General features: G+C 41.9%; 2 protein-coding genes across 4 annotated transcripts in view; one reads left to right on the top strand and one right to left on the bottom strand.

Moving 5' to 3' along the window:
- The window catches only part of frem1b (Fras1 related extracellular matrix 1b), a 35,622-nt gene extending 31,773 nt beyond the window's left edge, over positions 1–3,849 (top strand). For 2 of the 3 annotated variants that reach the window (XM_040184751.2, XM_078108000.1), the window contains exons 27-36: positions 69–213; positions 411–540; positions 649–721; positions 960–1,109; positions 1,220–1,545; positions 1,631–1,675; positions 1,750–1,911; positions 2,026–2,144; positions 2,884–2,969; positions 3,525–3,849. In XM_040184751.2, the coding sequence (XP_040040685.2) occupies positions 69–213; positions 411–540; positions 649–721; positions 960–1,109; positions 1,220–1,545; positions 1,631–1,675; positions 1,750–1,911; positions 2,026–2,144; positions 2,884–2,969; positions 3,525–3,718 (1,430 nt within the window). In that variant the 3' untranslated portion in view covers positions 3,719–3,849. Of the gene's footprint in view, positions 1–68; positions 214–410; positions 541–648; positions 722–959; positions 1,110–1,219; positions 1,546–1,630; positions 1,676–1,749; positions 1,912–2,025; positions 2,178–2,883; positions 2,970–3,524 lie in introns of all 3 variants that reach the window. The other variant, XR_013468570.1, reaches the window with a different exon arrangement.
- A 405-nt stretch (positions 3,850–4,254) lies between these two features.
- Positions 4,255–19,238, bottom strand: LOC120824069 (uncharacterized). The gene is made up of 4 exons (XM_040184647.2): positions 19,050–19,238; positions 9,959–10,674; positions 9,556–9,838; positions 4,255–8,990 (listed from the first exon to the last, which is right to left on the bottom strand). The coding sequence occupies exons 2-4, from the start codon at positions 10,646–10,648 to the stop codon at positions 7,990–7,992; spliced, it is 1,974 nt and encodes a 657-aa protein (XP_040040581.2). The 5' UTR covers positions 10,649–10,674; positions 19,050–19,238; the 3' UTR covers positions 4,255–7,989.
- Between the last annotated feature and the right edge of the window lie 3,553 nt (positions 19,239–22,791).

Genomic DNA, 22,791 nt, shown 5'->3' with positions numbered 1-22,791 from the left:
CATGTCCAGCAATGTCTTCGATGGAGATGCTGTGTGTTCAGTCGGATGAAAAGGTCCTGTCTCAACAGGAGCTTACATCAAAGGTCGCTTCACCCAGCGGGACGTGGACCAGCGCGCTGTGGTGTTCGTCCTCCCGGCCGACATGGAGGTGACGGCCGACAGCTTCCTGTTCCGCCTCACCGACCCGGCGGGAAACACCATGCTGCCCGAAATGTAGGTTTACAGAAGTACAAGGAACCGCACTGATGCTCGGTACCCGACCTGTGTCGACTGGAGTTGGTCCAGCGAACGTCGACAATGACGGGAAATTATGTTCGTGTTGTAGTTTTAAATAAACAAACATGAAAGGATGTAGACTGGGGAGGTTTGTAATCTTACATCTTTAAAGTACATGAAGGACTGTCCCGCAGACTGGAGCTGTCGTGGTCGCAGGTGGAGCTGTCTGCGACCTGCTACAGAACCTGCGAGACCTCGGGGACTCTTCAGATCCAGATCCAACGCAGTGGGAATAGCGCCGACCCGGCATACGTCGCCATCCAGGTACGTGTGTGGCGCCCTTCCCCTTCCCCCACCCCCTCCGCGGCCTGTGGGCTGCGAGGGGATAATATTATCATCACTATGCTGATGAGTGCGTTCGTTTTGGCGCAGGTGGAGGAGGGCTCGGCCAAACCTGGCAGCGACTTCACTCACAGCACAGCCGGTCTCATCCAGTTCGACCCAGGTGAGACGCTCCTGGACTCTGTTCAGGTTCCCTCTCTTCTTACACCTCTCTGCGGGTTGAATCATCGCTGCAAAATTCAGTCTCTGAAGAAAAATAGACACCGTCCAATCAGACGGCTCCAGGAGGATGTGATCGTTGGACGAGTCATTGTGGGATGTCAGCAAACGTCTGGTTACTCATGCGATCTCAAAATGACTGTCAGGACTTTCTTCTGTTTCCCATCCCGTCTCTTCTTCAGGAGTCAGTGTGAAAACTTGGAACATTTACTTGATGGATGACGGTCTGGAGGAAAACCACGAGACCTTCACTGTCACCCTGAAAAAACCCCAAAACGCCGTCCTGGGACAGAGGACCTCTGCTAGTGTGGAAATCATCGACCCCAGAGGAGGTAAAGCGTTATCAGGGTCAGGAATTGGTTTGATTTGGTTTTACGGGAGTTTTTAGAAAGACGAATTGGAAATACAAGGATAAAAGATTGCCCTCGCTGCTGTCTCCTAGGACGGTGCGACCCAGACGACCTGATGGTCGAGGATAGAACACAACGCCCACCTCTCCCTCCTCCTCCTCCTCCCCCCACGTACCCTCCCAGACCGAAGGAGGAGGACGTCATCGCCGACATTGAGGCAGAGCTGCTGTGGGAGAACCGGCCTCATCCTCCCCGAGGCGATGTCCCGAACCGCCGACACTACCCGGACTACGGAGAGGGGGACCCGCAGGACCAGGCGGCCCCCGGCGACCACAGCCACGTCCAATACCACGACAGGCAGCTGCAAGGGGCGGGCCCCGGGGGCACCGGGGACAAGGTCCCACATGGAGGACTGAAAGTGAGAAAAAAATAAGTTGTTTTTGTGGGAAAGCTGTTCATGCTGACTTGTAGAAATATGCTTCATTTATTTGATCTGTGTTCAGATCCATCCGGCCGGAGAGAGGACGACTGAGGAGAAGGTCTGGACGGTAAGACTCAGCTTACAGTTTGTCCACAGTTAAAACACTCATACACGCGTTAACATCCGCCCGGTTCTCCTCAGTTTCATAGTCTGACTCCACTCTCGGTGGAGGAGCTGAGGCCGAGTGACGCCGGGGGGAGCTGGTCGCCTCGCAGTCGCCCCCCGCAGGACCTCCGGGTCGCAGAGCCTCCTCAGATGGATCCTCCGGAGCCAGGGCGCCAACCGGAGCCCCGCCAGCGCAAGGTGTGAACAACACCTATTTTGCATTGTAAAGGAGTGTTTTCCCCTCCGGTACAAGTTGTATCAGCCAGGCTCATGGTTCAAAGTGTTGTAACAAGTGTCTTCATTACTTCTGAGACGGGGAAGGCGATCAGCAGCTCCTGTGCCCACGGCTGGACTCACTACAGGAGACGCTGCTACATCGTGGGCTCGTCGGTGGCCAGCTGGGCCAGCGCCCACAGGAGCTGCTCTCTGCTGTAAATAACACTAACAAGTGTGCACGTTTTGAGGTTCAACACAAAACACTGTTTTTCCGCTAATTGTCTTACTCTGACTGTGTGAGGATTTATAATATGAACAGTTTTTATGTAAAATGGCTTTGAAAGCAATACGCTGTACGGACGCTTGTTTTACTGTCAAACTAAGATGTTAGAGCTCCTCCCATAATCTCTCTCCTTTGGATCTCTTTTTGGTGTCCACCTCCTCCTGAGAAAGATATCTGAGTCCATAGCTGCTAAATGCTCCACTGTGTTTTCTTGCTAGTGTCAAATTACATCTTTACGTTTACTGTTAAAATAACTGGAGCGTCTGATCCTTCCTTTAAAGTCAATATAGTCATTTAAGTAAGACTACTGACTATAGCGGTTTTAAATCATTAGAATACTACAATGATATAATGTCCAATCAATACCAGAATCTCATATCCAATATTTTGTTGCATATGACTTAGCATAAGTTTGACTTGCTGTGTTGGGAAAGAATTTGCCCCCTTAGAGACACTTTTTTGAGGTACAAAATAAAACAGGATGTGAACCCAAACCGTGACAGCTATACATCCATCTGTAGACACAATCATACAAATGTTTGATGTTGATTCGTCGTGTGGGAAATTAGATGTGTTATAATGCTTCTTGAGTTAAGGTGATGCATCAAGGTACGAGTTATTTTATCATCGGAGCTGTTGATGTGTGTCTGACCCTTAACATTGTGTGTCAGGTTTAACAGCAGCCTGACCAGCGTGCGGTCCAGAAGAGACATGAGCTGGCTGTGGAAGTTTGCAGGGAGGAAGCCATTTTGGATCGGTGAGTAGCTGTTGTTTTTTTATCAGAGCACGCTGTCAGATCCAAATATCTGATTGTTTTCCAATTTTAAAACGATGGGCCTCATGCAAGAATCCTTCGTAGGAACAGATTAGTTCTCAAAGGAATAATATGAAGCATTTATGGCTGCTGCTTGTAAAAAAACACGCAAGTATCGTCAAACCTGCGACTCGCGACTGAGATTGAAAATGACTCTACTTTGCTCTTGATTTATTTATTATTTATAAGTAAACATTATAAACATGAGTTTATGGTCTCATCCTCTAGTTCCAATTCTTCTTCAACCCATTTTCATTTAGTAATTCATGGTCCATTTTGAGTCAAATAGACCATAAAGCAGTGCATGCTTTAGGGCAGGACTACTGTGATTGACGGGTTGCTTCTGCAACCAGAGCCATTTACGGTCTCCACGTCACTCCTCCACATTCCACATATGGTAACTTCTGTTCATCTGTCCTGAAAAGAATGGACTTGTTCCAAGATGGCCTGTTTAGGAAGATTTAGGCTGAGAGAATCATAGTGCTGCATGTTTCTCAGGTCCGTCCGGGGGTCCCGGTCGCCGAATGTGGGCTGACGGTCGGGCCCCGTCCTTCTCCAGGTTGGGGGGGTCTGAGTCCGGAGTCGGCTCGGACTGCGTGCTGGTTGAAAACCCCCGAAGCTGGATCTCCACAGGCTGCTCCCCCGAAGCGCTACACACATTTGTCTGTTCATCACCGGCTCACACTCACTGACAGACATAATTACTGCTACGGGGATAAAAAACCTCGGTTAACGTGTTAAAGTCACCATTATTATACACAATGACGCTGCTCTGTACATTAGTTCTTTTTTTGGTCTCAATAAAGAGCTCTGCACAAACCGATGTATGGGTCTTTGAATTAGAATGTGTTATTTGGACAGAAGAAACATTTAATTTGAATGTATTTTGAATAAAAAAAGCGAGTGGGAAGCTCCAGGCCCCTGCAGTCTGGGGCTTCAGGGGTCTGCGGGGCTCCCATCCCTGGGGGTGAATACTAATGTAACATGGATGCTGTATAAATGGGGGGCACAAAGTCAACCAGAAGCAGCGTCTGACCACAGCGTATTTACTCAGCGTTTTTTCTACTTGTTTTGACTGCTCCAAAGGCTTAATATTAAGTTTTAACTCTAAAAAGCAGAATACCACCGCTAATTCTACTTTAGAACCGTGGGGGTCCTTTGTTGACATTTGACCATCAAGTGAAGAGTGAAAGACAGGCATTTGAGACTTATTTCACGTACACAGTGGTTGCTGTACAGTTGAGTTTATTTCAAGTTCAAGTGTATACATTACGTGACCATGTGAAGATCCAAAGAGGATTTCTCTGATGGTTATGTGCCTGTATAAAAGCAAACAGGCCAATGCACCACATCGGCAAGAGACAACAATATCAAAACGAGAAAAATTACCATCAAAATGTGAATAATAAATAAACCAAATGGTCTAAAAAATAATATACACACATCCTTAGATAGAGCTGTAGGATCATCATTTCACCCTGCATTCAAATGTTCATGCTCTTTTATAAGGTGTGTTTAAAGTTCCATCACAGTGAATCACTTTCTGCCACACCTATTTCCCAAAAGGTTCATCTCATGCGTAACGATTCATGCACTCTTAAGTAAAGAAAAAGAGAGAGTTTGGCAAATGTCAGCAAGAGGCAACAATACAAACAAAAACACCTATGCTCTCTGGACGGTAGATAATAAATGTTAATAAAAGATTAGAGATCATAAAAAGAATTTTAAAAACAACAGCACATCTATATTGAGCTACAGGTTTCCATTTAACCCTGCATGATTATCAAATGCCCGCACAGAAATCTGACTAAATTTCTTTTACTTCAGTTTTCAAATTTTGCAGAAACTGCTGGTGTTCTTTGATGATCTCCACATATCTGTTGTTGGTCTCGTTGTCTTCCTTGTGCAGTGACATTACTGTTCCATTCACCAAGGTGGTGATCGGGATACTTTTTTTCAGAAAACTCTGTATTTCTTCTTCAATCTGCTCAAATCTCAAAGACCAGCAAGGCAATGTCCAGAACACCCACATAGTCATACACATTATATGCCTTTCTGTAGTATCAGCAGCAGGTTGGTCTGCTGCAGGTCAGCAGCAGGTTGGATTGGATTTATGACGTGTGTTTAAAGTTCCATCAGAGCCATCTTTCTGCCACACATATTTCCCAAAATGTTCATCTCACGCGTCAGCTTTTTGTTCAAAGGTGAACTGTGTTAATGATTCATGCTCCCCAAGTAAATAAAAAGATTGTTTGGCAAATACCAGTGAAAGACAACAATAAAAAAAAAAGTTCTTTGGAAGGTAGATAATAACTGATAACAGTTCATGTCTTTGCACTTGACGCACTGGTTTTACCATCAGCCGCCCTAGTTTTCATACTGGATATCGTATGCAAGGGGTCCGTTAATGGCAAAACCAAGGTAGAAAGACACCTTTTCTGTGCTTGATCCACTTCTTATAGCGCCAATTAAAGCTGGACGCACAGGGATTTTTCCTTTGCCATAATTGGCAAACAGCTGTCCTTGTTCGGTTGTTCCACTGACTCGTTGAAGTCTCTTGATGATGGCTTTCTTTCTAAATATATCTCCATTTCGCCAAAGTTCAGCCAGGGTGTCACGACGCATCTCTTTAAAATTCTCATCTAGTTGGCGTTTAGAAACAAGCCTCTTGAGTCCTTCACCTTTCCCGAGGTAGAGGATGGCAATCGTGTTTATTATTCGAAATGATAAGGTCATGCGCTTTGATTTCCGAATAGCTCTGACATATGTCCCGATTTCTGTGTCTTCCTGCCCAGGGCGTGGCCAGAGTAACAGCAGAGCCAGGTAGTAGGGATCAGGGGAGGGGTGGCAGAGTCCTACCTCTTGGAGAGTTTGCAAAAGTAGAGCAGAGAGGGAGCTGTGACTTTCTACATGTTTAGGTTTGGATTTCAAAAGGTAAAGAACTATGTTTGACAAAATGTAATTGATCGTTTCCTTTGTCTTTTGCTTTTGGTTGATGAATTGTTGTTGTAGCAAGAATCCATAGCATTCTGTGATCCTCTCAATCTCAATGGCAGGTTTGTCCAAATGCTGAAGAATTCCTGCAAATGTATCTGCATAATTCTCTTCAAGAAACCATCTTCGCTCTTCAATATTGATCTCCAAATTGAGTCGTGGGTTGTGTTCTTGTTCTTCTTTTCTTTCATTTGAAGTTGTGCAAAAGAGAGTTACATACTTTTTAAAAAGCCCACTAACTATTGGAAATCTGATTCAGAAGTGATTTTTTTAATATTTGTAGAGTAAAAGGAAAGAAATTCAAAGATTTCTTTTACTTCAGTTTTCAAACTCTGCAGAAACTGCTTGTGTTCTTTGATGATCTCCACATATCTGTTGTTGATCTCGTTGTCCTCTTTGTACACGCTGGTGATCGGGATACTTTTTTTCAGAAAACTCTGCAAGTATTTCTTCTTCATTGGATCACTTTCTTCAAAGAACGGCAATCTGCTCAATATCTCAAAGACCAGCAAGGCAACGTCCAGAACACCCACATAGCCACACACATTATATGACTTTCTGGGGTAATCTTCTGACACATCATCAGCAGCTTCTCTCTCTGGTTCATCCTCTTCATTTGCCAGCTCTTGAGCCCTTTTAAATGCTGCAATAGCATTTTCTGCAATTTGAATGTTTGTTTTCAAGTCTTCTTGATTGCGGGATGTCTCTTGCTTTTCTCTGAGGTTGTTAGATTTTAAATTGCTTTTGTGAATCTGCCCGATAGTGTCAAATGTGTATTGGTTTTGTTTGATATTCTTGGCCTTTTCCGCCCATTGCAGAGCCTCTGGGAAGTTACTCTCCGTGATACACAAATATCTCGCCAGTGCCTGAGGAATAGATGCACTTGTCACAAACCTGGATGATGCTTTAACAAAGATATCCTGGACAGTTTGTCGCCCTTGATCTTTGTGGATTTTTCCTACGAGAGAAGAAAATTGTTCTCTCTCATCTCCACCTTTCTTGCGCTGCCTTTCAATCAGCATTTGTTGAATGGAGCCCATGAATCTGTGTTTGACAACTCCAACACTGAAGAACAGGTCACAATGAAGAATTTCCATAGTGATCTCACTTACTTTTAAAAAGTAGCTTTTCTCCAACTCTTCCAGACATGCAGATGCTATGGAGTGATGAAGGATTCGGATTCCTTTGTATCTTCCCAAGTCTTCAACTGTGTCTACTATGAGAAAGTTTGAATATGGCTCCATTCTGCCCATTATGCTGTCCCGCTTCCATTCTACCATTTTCATCCCCAGAAAATCTTGACAGAGGGAGAGAGAGATTTCAGATCCTGCCAAGTAGGTGTTAAGCAGCACTAAGAAGGCAAAAAGTCGGGCTTCTTTCGAGCTGCAATCAAAATTCTCCAGCATGTTATGAGCAAGATCCTTGATGTATTTCTTGTCAAAATTGCTCTTCATGATCATGAAGCTATAGAAGTTTTCAGGTGTTTCATGAGTTTCTTTAAGCTCTCTGAGCTTCTTTTCAAACTCTTCCTGTTCTTCTTGTGTCAGTGAAGCAGTTATGTACTGACTTTGTCCTGTGTTGTCCCGTTGGTATTGTTCCTTTGGGTTGTGGGAACGAACACAGTTAAGGATGATGACTCTGCCGCTTGGTGTGTCACCCACATTCATGTTTAATGCATACTCTATGCAGTTCACTAGTTCGTGAGGATTCTCGGAATCTTTTGAATCATCGACAAACAGCAAAACTGAAAATGGTTTCTCACTTTCAAGTTTCATGAGCGTACTGACTTGACGGGCAACTTCTTTCTTTGGCAGTGTATTGTCTTTCAGCACGGCACACCGGACCTCCTGACGGAGATCCCACATCACATGCATTGCTAAAGTGGTCCCTCCACAGCCTGGATGATGAAACAGATTGAGTAGCGAACACATGTTTTTGGAATCCCTCAACTGAGACCTAATGATCTTCTTCACATTTTCGTACTTGTCCCGCTTAACAAATGGCCTCGCTTTGTCTTTGTAACAGAAGTAGAAGTTCCACCAATTGACTTTTCCTCCTTTGTAGAATTCCTCCTCAACTCTCGATGGCCATGAAACTCTGTACTTTTCTCATCCATTGTGTTTTCACACTGATTCAGACACAAAATATCCAGAGCTGTCAACAAGTCTTCCTCCTTCTGCTTTAGAACAACACAACTAGAACCATAGGAGGGAAGCAACCGTTCAGATGACTGATTGAATGGTCCCAGTGCCATTACTGTTCCATTGACCTCACCGAGGGTCAGCTCATATATCGATCGGAGGTCGATGTCAGAGTCACACTTCTCTTGGACAAGCTCCCGCCATTTCTCATACATGGTCTGAGATTCACAAATATTGATGATGCTTTCCTCGTTCGTGTGTTTTATGAAAGACTTGTAGATGTCAAAGATTGGATCTTTCTCAGTGTCAACAGGTGAAAGTAAAAGGAAAATGATGAGACTTTCTCCACGTGAAATAACTTCAGGGTTGCAAATGAATGACACCAATTCCTCTACATCTTTGCAAGATTTCCTCAACCAGTTCTTGTAGTCTAACTGCTTGTTTGAGTCACCGTCTAGGTCATGTCTGCCATTGCAAAAGACCCAGCTAGTTTGCTTGTGGAGGTTAAGACTCTTTATCACTGTGTCGGTTGGTCCTTTGTACTGCGATGGTGTATGCAGATTGGCCACCCTTGACTCTCGGTAAGAGTGACACAATCCACCCGGATCAACGGAGTGAGGGTCAAAGTCCAACACACAAAACGGTTTCAGCCTTTTCAAAAATTGAAAATACTGCACTTGATCTGGACGGCTTTTGTTGACAACAACATTAAAATGGGCATAGTTGTCCAGTGAGTTCCCCCCGCAAGTTAACAAGTCTTTAAGTTTGTCACCCTGGTTAGCTTCTTTCTTCAAAAGGCTTTTTGAAAGACTCTGCTGTTCCACTTGATCTGTATGAACAGTAAAATAAATGCATTTTATTAGTGAAAGCAGAAACTCAATAAACATCTAAGGTCAAGACTGGTTTTGTTATTGTGACCAAATCCAATGAAAAAAGTAAAAACACTGTGCATTGTACTGTGGCCTCTGTAACCTGCCACAGCACCGACCCGAGTGATTAAGACGCAAGTCTTTGACATCACTTCATGTGCGTTAAGTTAAATTTGAATAAAGTCACCGAAATGTCCTAAAAAATCTGATCAATATAGTTCTTTATCAAAATGACAGAAATAAATTTGTTTCATCCACATTTGGTGCCGTAGTTACTATTAGTATGTGTACGGAGTGAGTGAAAATAAAATGCAGTGTGTGTTCATGGTGATGAAGAAACATGTTAAACAGTGCCGTCAACACTGACTCGTCACTGATGTGCTTTCAATAGATAAATATTGTTTTTTTAGTTCATCGTTTCAGTGGTTTTGGTTGTTGTTGACACTAGGATTTAACTAAATGGGTTAGGATGTGTCAACAAGTACAGAAAACAAGTTGAATAAGTATTGGCATTGGTTATCTTACCCGTTTTCTTTTCCAGCTGAAGAAGAAGTTCTCGCTGGTTGATATCTCGAAGAATGTCTTTTGTAACCTGTAAAGCCTCTTCGCTTCCGTAGTGGCGAGTCAGTAACGTAGCGGTGTCCATGGTGTCCTTGTCTTCCAGTTTGCTTTGAGGAATAGGTTTTTGCTTTAATTTAGTGTAATCTTGTAAGTGAAAATGAAAAAGTTTTAGGTCATCTTTTGAAAGGCTGGCTAGAGTTTCCTGGATCTCTACAGTGATCTTTGGTTTGTCTGATGGGACTGTGCTCTGCAAAAAGAAACAGAAGAAAAACAGTGTAAACTTTACAAATATCACTTGTTAAAAGAGTTTTTCTTTGGGTGTACTAACTGAAAGGTCTTTATTTCTATTACAAAACAAAGATTTTACCACAATAGGTGTTTTTCTTCTGGCCCCCAAGTCCTGTTGCTTTGGCTGTTGAATTTCCTTCATCTCTGAAAGGGTCTGGAATGGTGGCTGAGCCTTTACAGATTCCTTTTCCACCATTTTGTCTGTTTGTGATTCAGTTTTGCAATATGAATCTGGTTGTGTGATTGCCATGTGTTTTGGCGATTCTTTTTGCTCTGTGCTGGTGTGAGGGATTGGTTGCAGTGCTGGCTCCGGTTTCTTGTCCAGCTTACTGAGTTCTGCCAGAATCTTCACAGCAGGACCACTCTTCAAACCCAGATCCAGAAAATCCTGCTTTTTGAAGCAAACAAGGCAATCTCCTGACACACCTTCCTCCTGAAGTCGTTCTGCATATTTGCTATATAATTTAACATGCTGCAGCAACCACTGGTTTACTTGCTCCTTTGTCCAGTTTCTCACATATGCAGGGATCTGTGATTGATGTTGTGATCCTTCTTTCAGACTTTCTAGATAACATTTTATTTTTACAGCGGGGCCATGATTTATGTTCAAATCCAATATGTCTTTCTTTTCAAAGACAACAAAACTATCTCCGGACACTTCCTCTGCTCGGAATCTGTTGGCATACGTCTCATGAACTTTGGCCACTTTTATCAGCCACTGGTGGACGTCTTCTATGGTCCATTCTTCAATTGAGGTTGGCAGCTCCATTGTTGAGCGTCTTGTTTTGGATCAACCTAAGGGGAGTTGTGTAAAAGAAGAGGTGTAAACAATGATGAATAGTAAAATGTTTTTATTTTTTAACCTACCTCTGACTAACAATATCAACTAATCTGTAAACAATTCATAAATTGACAAAAAAAACCTGCAAATAATGTAATTTCAAGAAGGGGGGGTGTAGACAAAACAAGACTATGTCTGTGCCATTTGTACAATAAGCTGGGTGTATGACATGTCAGCTGAGATGACCGCTCTGGATATGAAATCTGTGTGACGTGTATGTCCGGTGTCCAGAAGGCCACTCTGTGTCTCATCATGATCAGATATATGTCTCAGGATAAAGAACATGACGGTCTTTGTACAATGATATCATTGTGCGTGCGCAAGACCTTGTTTATCACACCTTATCCCAGTATATATGTGAGGGCTGGAAAAGAAGACCTTTGAGCAGGCTTGGCGCATGACTTATATGTGTGTCAACTCTGTCTGTTTGCAAACATTAAATGTCCTGTTTGACGATTTTACACCGTTGTCGAGGGAGAATTTACAGTTACTGGTGAAGAAATAAATCAATATAACACACAAAAAACCCTTCAGATTTTGAGATTTGCATCAAATAATATCACTAACAGTCTGATAAGTTGTATAAAACATGGAGATACCACACTCCACCACAAAAATTTCACTGTAAATTAACAGTATTTTACTGGCAGTCGACACTAGTAACTTACTGTTTTATTTACAGTGCCCTACCGTAATTTACGGTATGTTGTCGTATATTGGATTACAAATTGTTACCATACGATTACTGTTTTTGTGTTATAAATACCAGAACGTTACAGTTTACTTATAACTGTATACTTTTGCATTTAATTCCCCACAAATTAAAGAAAGACAACCAAACTCATTTTGGTCATAGTGGTTGGAGTTTATTAGATGCCTTTAAGACAAAAATGTTAGGCATTTGTAACCAAGAACAAATCATAAAATATGCCGCATGTATACAATAATAAAAAAATGAATCATAAAATTATTAGGAACAAGGTAAACTAACTGCAACAATACGCTATGGAACACTTTCAATTGACCGCAGCGTCCTTAATCCAGTGCCTCTGTAAAACAAACCAAAATAAAATATTTAGAAACACTGTCATTGGTAAAATATTAAAATGACAAAGTTGAGGATGACAACAAGATGTAAGAAAGGAGAATGTTAATCATGTTAGTCAAATAACATAACACTTACCAACGTTACTTGGAGAGACGAGGCAATGATAAACTCCTCCCATGTTGAACTGCACAGGTGTTCTGGATGAACTGAGATTACGCGTCTGACGTCACATTCAGGAGCAGTCGGTCACGATTAACACTCAAATGACTTTTAGGCAATGAACACTTTGAATAATACAAATATTTATAATCTTTACATTCCGGCCACTGAAACGACAGCGAAGGTGGAGGGAGGGTGTGCTGTGCAGCGCAAGGTTGGCGGTTCAAATCCTGGCTGTGTCACTGAGCAAGACACCTAACCCCCAATTACTCCACATAAAATTATGTGAAACCATGGGTGTTTTGGATAAAAGTGACAGCTGCATGTATAGCAATGTCCTGTAAGTCAAAGTCATTATCGTATTTCATGAGATACTATCTCATTATGATGACTTACAGGACCTGTTTTTCAGTGGCTAACATGGGCTTCCATACATTAACCTTCAAAAGATGTAGATGGATTGTGATTCACAGCACTTGTATGTGTATTTCCACCACTTCATAAAATATATGTAACATGCAGTTGAATTACGGTAGTCTGCTATTATTGTAAATTGACAGCTTTAACTGTTTATTCATGACATTGGCCAGTAATTTTCAAGCAAGGGATGGAAATTTAACTGTATGTTACAGTTTTTATGACATACTGTAAGATACCGTTAGAAATATTTTCATGTCACACGATTTTTGAAACCTCCGACTCAAAGTGCAAAACTACATGCCAAATCTTCAAAACCATAAGCTTTTTCTCAGCCTTTGACTCAGTTTTCGATTGTACAAAACACTTTTTTCAAAACACACTACACACAATTCTCTACCTAAAACATAAAGATCTATCAGGAAGTGACTTGCTTTCCTTTTCCAAAGACAACCAATCAAAATGCTACACTTATTTACCAGGTCACACAGACACACTCCTCACATGTGCAAACACTAATTGCTTAACTGATCACTAACTAATCACTGCTTTAGTGGGCCTATAAATAGGGACAGCGTGGGGGTAATATAACCATGTGTGCTGCCATCACTCAAAATGGGGTCCTCCATCACAATGCCACACTGGGTCCATACAACACCGGCCATATACTCACTTTTCTGGATGAAATTCACACAATGCTTGTCCCTGATCCAGATCAGGCGCCTGCTAGATTTGTGGTTATATGGGACAATGTTAGTTTTCACCTGGCTGGTCTGGTCCAAAACTGGTTTGCCACCCATCCACAATGTGTAGTTTTGTACCTACCCCCATATTCACCTTTTCTAAATCCCATAGAGGAATTCTTCTCAGCCTGGCGCTGGAAAGTGTATGATCGCCAACCCTAAGCCCGCATGCCGCTTCTCCAGGCAATGGAGGACGCATGTGGGGACATAGAAGTTGCCTCTGTCCAAGGTTGGATACGCCATGCTAGGAGATACTTCCCTCGATGTTTGGCAAGAGAAAACGTATCTTGTGATGTGGAAGTATTGTGGCCAGACCCAGCTCGGGGAAGAGATGGAGCTTAGCACTGGGGACTGCACCCCCTCTCCCCCCTTGCCAATTCCTCGACCGGGACCCCACACACAATTTACTGTATTCTACTGTAAAGAATATACTTTATAGTTTTGTTGTATGCTAATTTATACAACAGTAATGTTTGGCCTAATAATTATTTTCTGTTTCTACATTGCATTAGGGTTTCTGGTGTACTTGTTACCCCTCTTAGCACATCCCTTTCACTGTAGAACGTTGTATTGAAATGTAGATATAAGCCTATGAAAGACCAATGAGCTTTAGATTTAGAACAGCAGTGTTTACATGGTATATCCAAAAATGTATTATTATGAAAGAAGTGTTTGTCATTTGACGCAAATGCTTCATTTTGACATGTGTTTATGGCATTTTGAATGCAGTGTTGCATTTTGAAGGAGATGTGAGGCATTTTGCATTTTGTGTGTGCAGTTTTGAGAATTGTGTGTAGAGTTTTGAAAAAAGGAGACTTAGTTTTGAAAACGTGTGTAAGCAGTTGGTCTCAAGTGCGGGAGTGCTCTCAAGTGTCACGCACTCCCACCACACATACAATTCCTCACGCCAAGGAATCGGACTCCGGTCCCCGAGCCGTGTTGGCCATAGCGTCCCGCTGTGTTTTGCACTTCAGGGCCACCGTAGGAACAGCACTCAGCTAGTTTAAATCCTACTTATCGGACCGATCCCAGTTTGTGCTTGTAAACGGTGAATCCTCAAAGACCACCAATGTTGGTCACGGAGTCCCACAAGGTTTTGTACTTGGACCGATTTTATTTACCCTCTATATGCTTCCTTTTGGCGATCTTATGAGGAAACATCGCATAAACTTCCATTGTTATGCAGACGATACTCAACTGTATCTGTCGATCAAACCAGAAGAGACGGAGCAGCTAGTTAGACTTCAAGAATGTCTTTGAGACATCAAAACTTGGATGTCCGGCAACTTCTTGATGCTAAACTCAGAAAAAACAGAAGTTATCCTCATAGGCCCAGAGCGCCTTCGAAGCCAGCTGTCACGTGATACAGTTTTTATGGATGGAATTGCTCTGGTACCCAGCAGCACTGTCAGGAATCTGGGAGTTCTCTTTGACCAGGATATGAACTTCAACTCGCATATAAAGAAGACTTCAAGGACCGCCTATTTTCATCTACGTAACATATCAAAAATCAGGAACTTCCTGTCTCAAAGTGATGCAGAAAAATTAGTTCATGCGTTTGTCCCTTCCAGACTGGACTACTGTAATTCTTTGTTATCAGGCTGCTTTTGTAAATCTCTTAAGCCTCTCCAGTTGATTCAGAATGCTGCAGCACGTGTATTAACAATAACTAAGATAAGGGATCATATTACTCCTGTATTAACTTCTCTGCACCGGCTCCCTGTTAAATCAAGAATAGATTTTAAGGTACTTCTCCTCACCTACAAGGCACTTGCTGGTGAGGCACCGTTGTATCTTCAAGAGCTTGTAACACCGTATTGCCCTACAAGGGAGCTGCGCTCCATAGATGCTGGGTTACTTGTTGTTCCTAGGGTTTTAAAAAGTAGGCTGGGGGCCAGAGCCTTCAGTTATCAAGCTCCTCTTTTGTGGAACCAGGTTCCACTTTCAGTCTGGGGGGCAGATTCGGTCAGCTCTTTTAAAGTAAAACTTAAAACGTTCCTCTTTGATTCTGCCTATAGTTAGGGCTGGCTCAGGTTAGTCCGGACCAGCCCTTAGTTAAGCTGCTATAGGCTTAGAATGCCGGGGGAATTCTTAGGACACACCAAGCTCCTCTCTTACGCTCTCGTTCTACCATAATTCAAGTTTTATTAATGCACATGACTAATTCAGCTTCTTTCCGGGAGGTTTTTTTTGTGCTTTCGCCCCTATCAGGTCTCCGTAGATCGTGGTTCCTTCGGGACCCTGGTCCTGACACCTACCGTGGCCATGCTGACGCCTGCTGCTGCCATCATCATCATCATCATTATTTTAGATATTAATCATATTACTTTACTCATAAACCGACATTACCCTCTCCTAAAATCTCTGTGCTCTCCCTCCCCACAGGATTCTGTGGATGGTGGTTCTATCTGATGGTGGTTGCCTCTGCAGTGGTCCTGCTGTGCGCCTGGCTTACTACTCACAATTACTTGAATCATTTCTGTCATAGGAATTGCATGTATTATACATTGTTCATTCTGTACACATGGCATCCATTGTAGTCTGTCCATCCCGGGAGTGGGATCCCTCCTCTGACGTTCTCCCTAAGGTTTCTTCCCTTTTTTCCCTCTTGTAAGGGTTTTTTCATTTTTTGGGGAGTTTTTCCTGTGCCGATGGTGGGTTTCGGGGCAGAGGATGTTGTATGTGTACAGACTGTAAAGCCCTCTGAGGCAAATTTGTAATTTGCGATTCTGGGCTATACAAAATAAAATGACTTGACTTGACTCTCTCACACTCTCGTTCTACAATAATTCACGTTTTATTAATGCACATGACTAATTCAGCTTCTTTCCGGGAGTTTTTTGTGCTTTCTCCCCTATCAGGTCTCCGTAGTTCCTTCTGGACCCTGGTCCTGACACCTGCCGTGGCCCTGCTGACGCCTGCTGCTGCCATCATCATCATCATTATTATTTTAGATATTAATCATATTACTGTACTCATAAACATACATTGCCCTCTCCTAAAGTCTTTGTGCTCTCCCTCCCCACAGGCTTCTGTGGATGGTGGTTCTATCTGATGGTGGTTCTATCTGATGGTGGTTCTATCTGATGGTGGTTGCCTCTGCTGTGGTCCTGCTGTGCGCCTGGCTTACTACTCACAATTACTTGAATCATTTCTGTCATAGGAATTTAATGTATTATACATTGTTCATTCTGTACACATGGCATCCATTATAGTCTGTCCATCCCGGGATTGGGATCCCTCCTCTGACGATCTCCCTAAGGTTTCTTTCCTTTTTTTCCCTCTTGGAAGTTTTTTTTGGGGAGTTTTTCCTGTGCTGATGGTGGCTTTCGGGACAGAGGATGTTGTATGTGTACAGACTGTAAAGCCCTCTGAGGCAAATTTGTAATTTGCGATTTTGGGCTATACAAAATAAAATTAATTTAATTGAATCTACATCTGTTGTAGGTTAATGTATTGAAGCCCATGTCAACCGCTGAAAAACAGGTGCTGTAAGTCATCATAATGAGATATTATCTCATGAGATACAATGATGACTTTGACTTACAAGACATTACTATTCATGTAGCTGTCACTTTTATCCAAAACGCCCATTTATGTGGAGTAATTGAGGGTTAGCAGTCTTACTAAGGAACACTTCGACTTGGCAAAGGGAGCAGCCAGGATTCGAACTGCTGACCTTGCGCTGCACAGCCCCCCGTCCCTATCCCATGCGCCACCTTCGCTGTTGTTTGAGTGGCCGGAATGTAAAGATTATAAATATTTGTATTATTCAAAGTGTTCATTGCCTAAAAGTCATTTGAGTGTTAATCGTGACCGACTGCTCCTGAACGTGATGTCAGACGCGTAGTCTCAGTTCATCCAGAACACCTGTCAGAGCAATTCAACATCGGAGGAGTTTCTCATTGCCTCGTCTCTCCAAGTAACGTTGGTAAGTGTTATTTGCCTAGCATGATTAACATTCTCATTCCTTACATTTTGTCGTCTTCCTCATCTTTGTTATTTTTATATTTTACCAATGACAGTGTTTCTAAATATTTTGTTTCGGTTTGTTTTTCAGTAGCCACTGGATTAAGGACGCCGGCCGTTTGCTGCGGTCAATTGAAAGTGTTCCATAGCGTGTTGTTGCAGTTAGTTTACCTTGTTCCTAATAATTTTATGATTATTTGTTTTATTATTGTATACATGCGCCATATTTTATGTTTTGTTCTTGGTTACAAATGTCTAATATTTTTGTCTTAAAGGCACCTAATAAACTCCAACCACTTTGACCGAAATTAGTTTCGTTACTTTCTTTAATTTTTGGGGAATTAAATGCAAAAGTATACGATAAGTAAACGGTAACATTGTGGTATTTATAACACAAGAAAAGTAATCCTATGGTAACAAACTGTAATCCAATATACGACAACATATCGTATATTATGGTAGGGCACTCCAAATAAAACAGTAAGTTACTAGTGTCGACTGCCAGTTTATTGCAGTTAATTCAAAACAGTAAAATTGGTTCAAGTTTACGGTAACATACAGTAATCCATCATACGGTAACATACTGTATTCCACGGCAGTGTACCATAAAAAAACAGCAAATTACTGGCATCTGCTGCCAGTATTTTACTGTTAATTGACTGTAAAGTTCATGGCAATTTACTGTAATCCATTTTACGGTAACATAGTGTAAAATCTATTTACGGTATTATGCCGTAAAATAACGGTAAATTCCTGGTGTCCTTGCTGCCAGTAAGTTACCGTTAATTTATGGTGGAATTTTTTAGAGTGTATGTGGACTTGTCCCGGCCTAAATATAGCATTTTGTCTGTTCATGCAGGACTCAGAAGTCCTCCTGCTGTAACCAGCTGAACAATCAGCTGATGGAAAGATCATTTGCAAACGGCAATACATACTACACTTTACATGGCATTTACATGGTGTGAATGGCACTTACAGCAACGTCATTTCTCATTTGTGTGTATGCCCTTCAGAAAACATAATGGCCGTAAGTTCTAAAAAAATGGAAATATGCAATATCCAGGGAAAAGCATTCAATTTGTGTGAGGACTGTCACGGTGTGGTTCACTTCCTGTCTTATTTTGTAGTTTTCTGCCACTCGTGTCCCCGGGTAACTTCACTTCGTGCTTGGTCCTTTCATCCCCTGTGATTGTCGGATTGGTTCCACCTGTGTCCAATCACCTGCACCTCCCTTGTGTATTTAAGCAGTGCGTGTGCGCGCGCGCCCCCCCCACCCGTTGGCCTTTTACTTTGTTGGAGTTTTTGACTATTAAAGTCTTTTGTGTTTAAGTCTGCGTTTGAGTCCTGCCTTCCCACGCATACCCTGACAAGGACTGTACGATGGTGACAAAGTCGGGAGAGGGCCTGCTCATTACTGCTTTTAGCTGTAATAAATATGTTGTTTTTAATCAACCTGTTTTTCACAATCTGTATGAAAAAGTTTTAAAAAGATTTTTTTATTGATTTCAATTATGATTTTCACTCTTATACAGTACAAGTCAGCTTTGTAGAATCTCCTGAAACACAACGTCGTATTTGCCTGCATACCTACTGTTTGCAGTCTGGGCTTGTCGGTCTCCACCGATCCTGACAGGGTGCGGTCATGTTTATATCTGGCATTAATCACTATGTATTTACGGTTTCCCTCCCTTAATATAGCACTCTACCTACAATTTAACTGACACATTTAGCGAGTTCTTAACAAAATCTATTTTTCTACAATTGCACCAAAACAGATATTTAACTACATTTGGAAAGCATTAACATATTGGAAGCCAGAGAATATCTCCCAATCTTAAGTCTTTATACGCTTCATCCTGGATCTCAACAACTGACCATCCTTCGTGGAATACAACAGGTACAACATTTTTCTTAACAGAATGTAATTGTAATGATATCTATTCACATGACATTTAGCTGAAATTAAAACTGCTCTAAGATTTGGAAATCTTACCTTCTGCGATGTGTTTGACCTGATTGCAAACACTTCTTGTCCACATCATGACAGCCTGCATGGAGTCCCAAGCAGATGAATCCAGAAGTGTCCTTAGTTAGATGATGTGAAAGGCACAAATACATTTTCTGTATCAGCTTCTAACTCAAGTGAGTTAAAGGTTTGACAGGGGCAAACGCCCACTAAAGCAGGAAGCAGCTCTACAAAGACACACACTAAGCTACTTCTGATAGGCAGAACAAGGTCACGCTGCTTTATAATAGCGGTAGTTACATCAATAGACTCAAATTGAAATGTAAAAGTTAAGACCTTTGTGTATTTTACTGACGTTTCTAACTGCAACTAAACTCAACCTTGTTGTGTTTTTCAGGGATTGATTTGGGGATTTCAGTGACACCATCATGCTCCACCTTTCACCCTCTCTCTTTCTGGCAGTGGGGAAAGTACTCAAAAATGTTTCTGAAGTCAGGCTTTTAGTAAAACATTTACAAATAAATGAGAAGTTCCTGCATTTCAATGCCTGTTTCAAGCAGATTAAATGAGCAATATTCTGCACAATGTACTTAAATCGACCTAACCTCTGTTCGAGGCGCAACAGACATGAACCAGCTTGACTAGTTGTTCTACTTTGTTCAACAAAGTTTGTTGTTGCCTTGTTGTGTATGTGCAACTTGTCCCGGCCTAAATAAAGCATTGTGTTAATTCATGCAGGACACGGAAGTCCCACGCCTCTGGCTGTAACCAGCTGAACAGTCACGTGATGGAAAGATCCCAAATGAGAACACACCAAATGCAGCTCCCTGGTATCTTTTTTCGCATATCTGTCACATGTTCCAGATCATCAAACAAATGTTGTTATTAGACACAGATTACCTGCGCTAATACAAAATGCATTTTTAATAATGATTCCATTTATTTAGGGAAACTATCCAAACCTACTTGTGTAAAAAAGTTATTGCCGCCCAACCGTAATAACTTGGCTGCAGTAACTTAAGGTTTTATTTGCCATTTGTGCATAGACCAACAGTCGAGACACATTGGAATTTAAGAGTCAATAGTTAAAAAAATTAAAAATAAAAGGCACACTATAATAAGACAAATATAAAAACACGATACATAATATATGTACATATGTGATATGTACACTATTAAATACAGTTTTTGAGCAATTTATGTGGGGATATTGCACATATGTCGTGTAGGGCTCCTAACTTTGCCCTTTTAGTTTAGATCTCCGGGGAGCACAATCACCAGACTGAAGAATTTGGAAAAATACTTTTACTGTATTATAATAATTCTTATCAAAAAAGGGAGCATTGACTTCTAGGCAGGAGGCATTATTGGTTTGGCCCGTACCCTCTCACATACAGTACTGTACATGACCATGACGGTAGCCAGGCTACTATAACCACCCCAACAACACAGGCCCCAAGGTGCACAACACGTCAGCTCTATAGCACATTAAATGCACAGTACAATCATTCGCACAACAATTCAATAACTAATAAATGGCACGGCAGTTCATGGCACGATAAATAAAGCCTAGTTTATGCTTCTGCGTTTTCAGAGCAAGAGCCCCTTGCGTGTCCCTTGCGTGCCTTTTCACACCTCCTTGCGTGCATCAACACATTTTTCTAGGCTTGCGTCGACGCAAGCCTTCCGCAGCACACCAGGCTGCGATTGGTCTGCTAACTACATCCTTTACGGAGTCTCACATTTCCATTTTCATAGCACAATACCGCCATTATTAAAATGAAGAATGTTTACGAGAGAATGAATCAGATTGAAGAGCTTTTGTCAGAAAAAAATCCGTAAATATGACCGCTCCCAGTGAGCACAAGACGTAATTTCAACGTTGAAATATGGTTGAAATCAGGTTGAAATGAGGTCTGAACGTCTAAGACCTCATTTCAACCTCTTTTCAACCAGCTAAAAATTGGATGATACATCAACATGCCGGAAAACGTTGTGTGTCATGTTGTAAAGTAAGGTTTGAACGATAGACGTTAAGATTTTCCTAATAATGAATGAACTGGTCGGCGAAATTTGGTCTACGCCAAGACGTGATTTCAACGTATTTAATATTTAACTTAAAACGTCATAAATATGAAACTACGGACTGCGTGCTGTTAATAAGATGCGTTTAAGATATAATAATGCGGGCAGTCTCAAACATTACTTGGAACTCCGCTGACATCTGTAACGCGCATGCGCGAGTTCTTAGACGCCTGCAGAGCTCCGAGCGGACGCAGCACGAGGCGAAGTTACGGCAGCAGAGCGACATGAACGGGCTGATAGAACCACGACTACCGGCTCCACTACTCTGTAAGTACGGGAGTGTTTTGAATGAAGAACACCTGGAACTATAACCGGGTGTTTTACTTGTGCTGCCCACTCGATACTAGCTTTTGTTAAGCTAGTTAGCGTTAGCGCAGGTAGTTTGCTAGTTAGCATGCTAGCTTGGAGCATGCTAGCGTGCAGCATGATGACCTGGACCAAGAGTAAACATCCCCGAATATTTTTTGTGTGTTTGGTGTTGCTAATTCGTTAGATTGTTGCTGTACCCATAAATATTACTGCATTTCACATTGAAAATACGTTTTTAAAGCAATGGGGGCTAAATACAGATCCAAAACGTTGTAAATTAATGCATGTGTCGACGCAAACCTAGAAAAGTGGGTTGGTATGGAATGCCATTTTAGTCAAAATTAAATAAATGAATAAATACGTAAATACATGAAATATGCATTTGAAATACATCATGAAATAAATAAATGAGGCAATAAATACATAAATATGAAATACATTTAATTATTTCATGGTACTTTTATTTCATAATGCCACTTTTCATTTCATGGTACTTTTATTTCATAATGCCGTTTTACATTTCACGTTCTTATATGCAAACCAGGGGGCGTGGCTACATCTAACATTCAGAACAGACAACAGAGCCGTGTGCAAAAAGAAGGCTGGCTGAGGGACGATCAGCGGGCCGAGTGAGTGCGAACCCACCATCGCCATATTATTGTGTGGGAAACACTGCACTCAAAGGCGTTACACATCATTGACACAGCCAACTAGCTAGCCAAACAAACACGTGGAGCCAAACATCGGCTGACTTTGGATGCGGCGTGCGAGAGAATTGTTGACAAACAATGTTAAAAGTTTATTTTGTCCTTGTATAACAGCATCACTGAAAGTGTTTTTTTGTATTTCTTTGAATGAGATTCTCCAAAGGAAATACACAGGCTTTACAGAGTAAAACTCCCCTGCACAGTAAATTCCAACTGTGCACCTACTTATATGTGGTAGACCACACATCACCCATGTTGCAACAAGAACATGTTGCAAGAAAGCTGCACGCACTATCTGGGTCAAATGTAGAAAAACAGGAAGCACCTCTTCCCCCATAAGAGAATAACATGTCCATACATGGAGTTGCACACAACTCTCATATGCAAACACATACATTGCAAACATCCTAATACGTAGTGAACTCATGAACAATGGGAGCCTAAAGGGATGGACATGCCTGTGCAGGAGCCGCTTCCAGCTTAATAACCAATCAAAAATCCTCTCAGACTATAAATCAAGCACACTTTGTATTACGCGCCTTTTTTCCTGCTGTTGTTAAATAGCTTGAAATAGGTCCGTGCACGTTAAACTGCAGGACAGAATACTCTTGTCACAAATACACATTGTCATATTGCTTTGAGGGGCGGCACGGTGGCGTGGTGGTTAG

The sequence above is a fragment of the Gasterosteus aculeatus genome, chromosome 8 (assembly GCF_964276395.1).
Source record: "Gasterosteus aculeatus chromosome 8, fGasAcu3.hap1.1, whole genome shotgun sequence".
In the NCBI taxonomy this organism is placed as follows: domain Eukaryota; kingdom Metazoa; phylum Chordata; class Actinopteri; order Perciformes; family Gasterosteidae; genus Gasterosteus; species Gasterosteus aculeatus.
The sequence above is the reverse complement of the archived record's forward strand: the minus strand, read 5'-3'. Positions and strand labels throughout refer to the sequence as shown.

Bases quoted from the DNA above. Each gene is read 5' to 3' on its own strand.
- LOC120824069 (XM_040184647.2), bottom strand. From the start codon at position 10,648: ATGGAGCTGCCAACCTCAATTGAAGAATGGACCATAGAAGACGTCCAC. The intron at 9,839-9,958 runs GTAAAATCTTTG...TTCTTTTTGCAG, and splicing joins GAAGAAAAACACCTATTGTG to AGCACAGTCCCATCAGACAA. The intron at 8,991-9,555 runs GTAAGATAACCA...CTGTTCATACAG, and splicing joins TCAGCTGGAAAAGAAAACGG to ATCAAGTGGAACAGCAGAGT.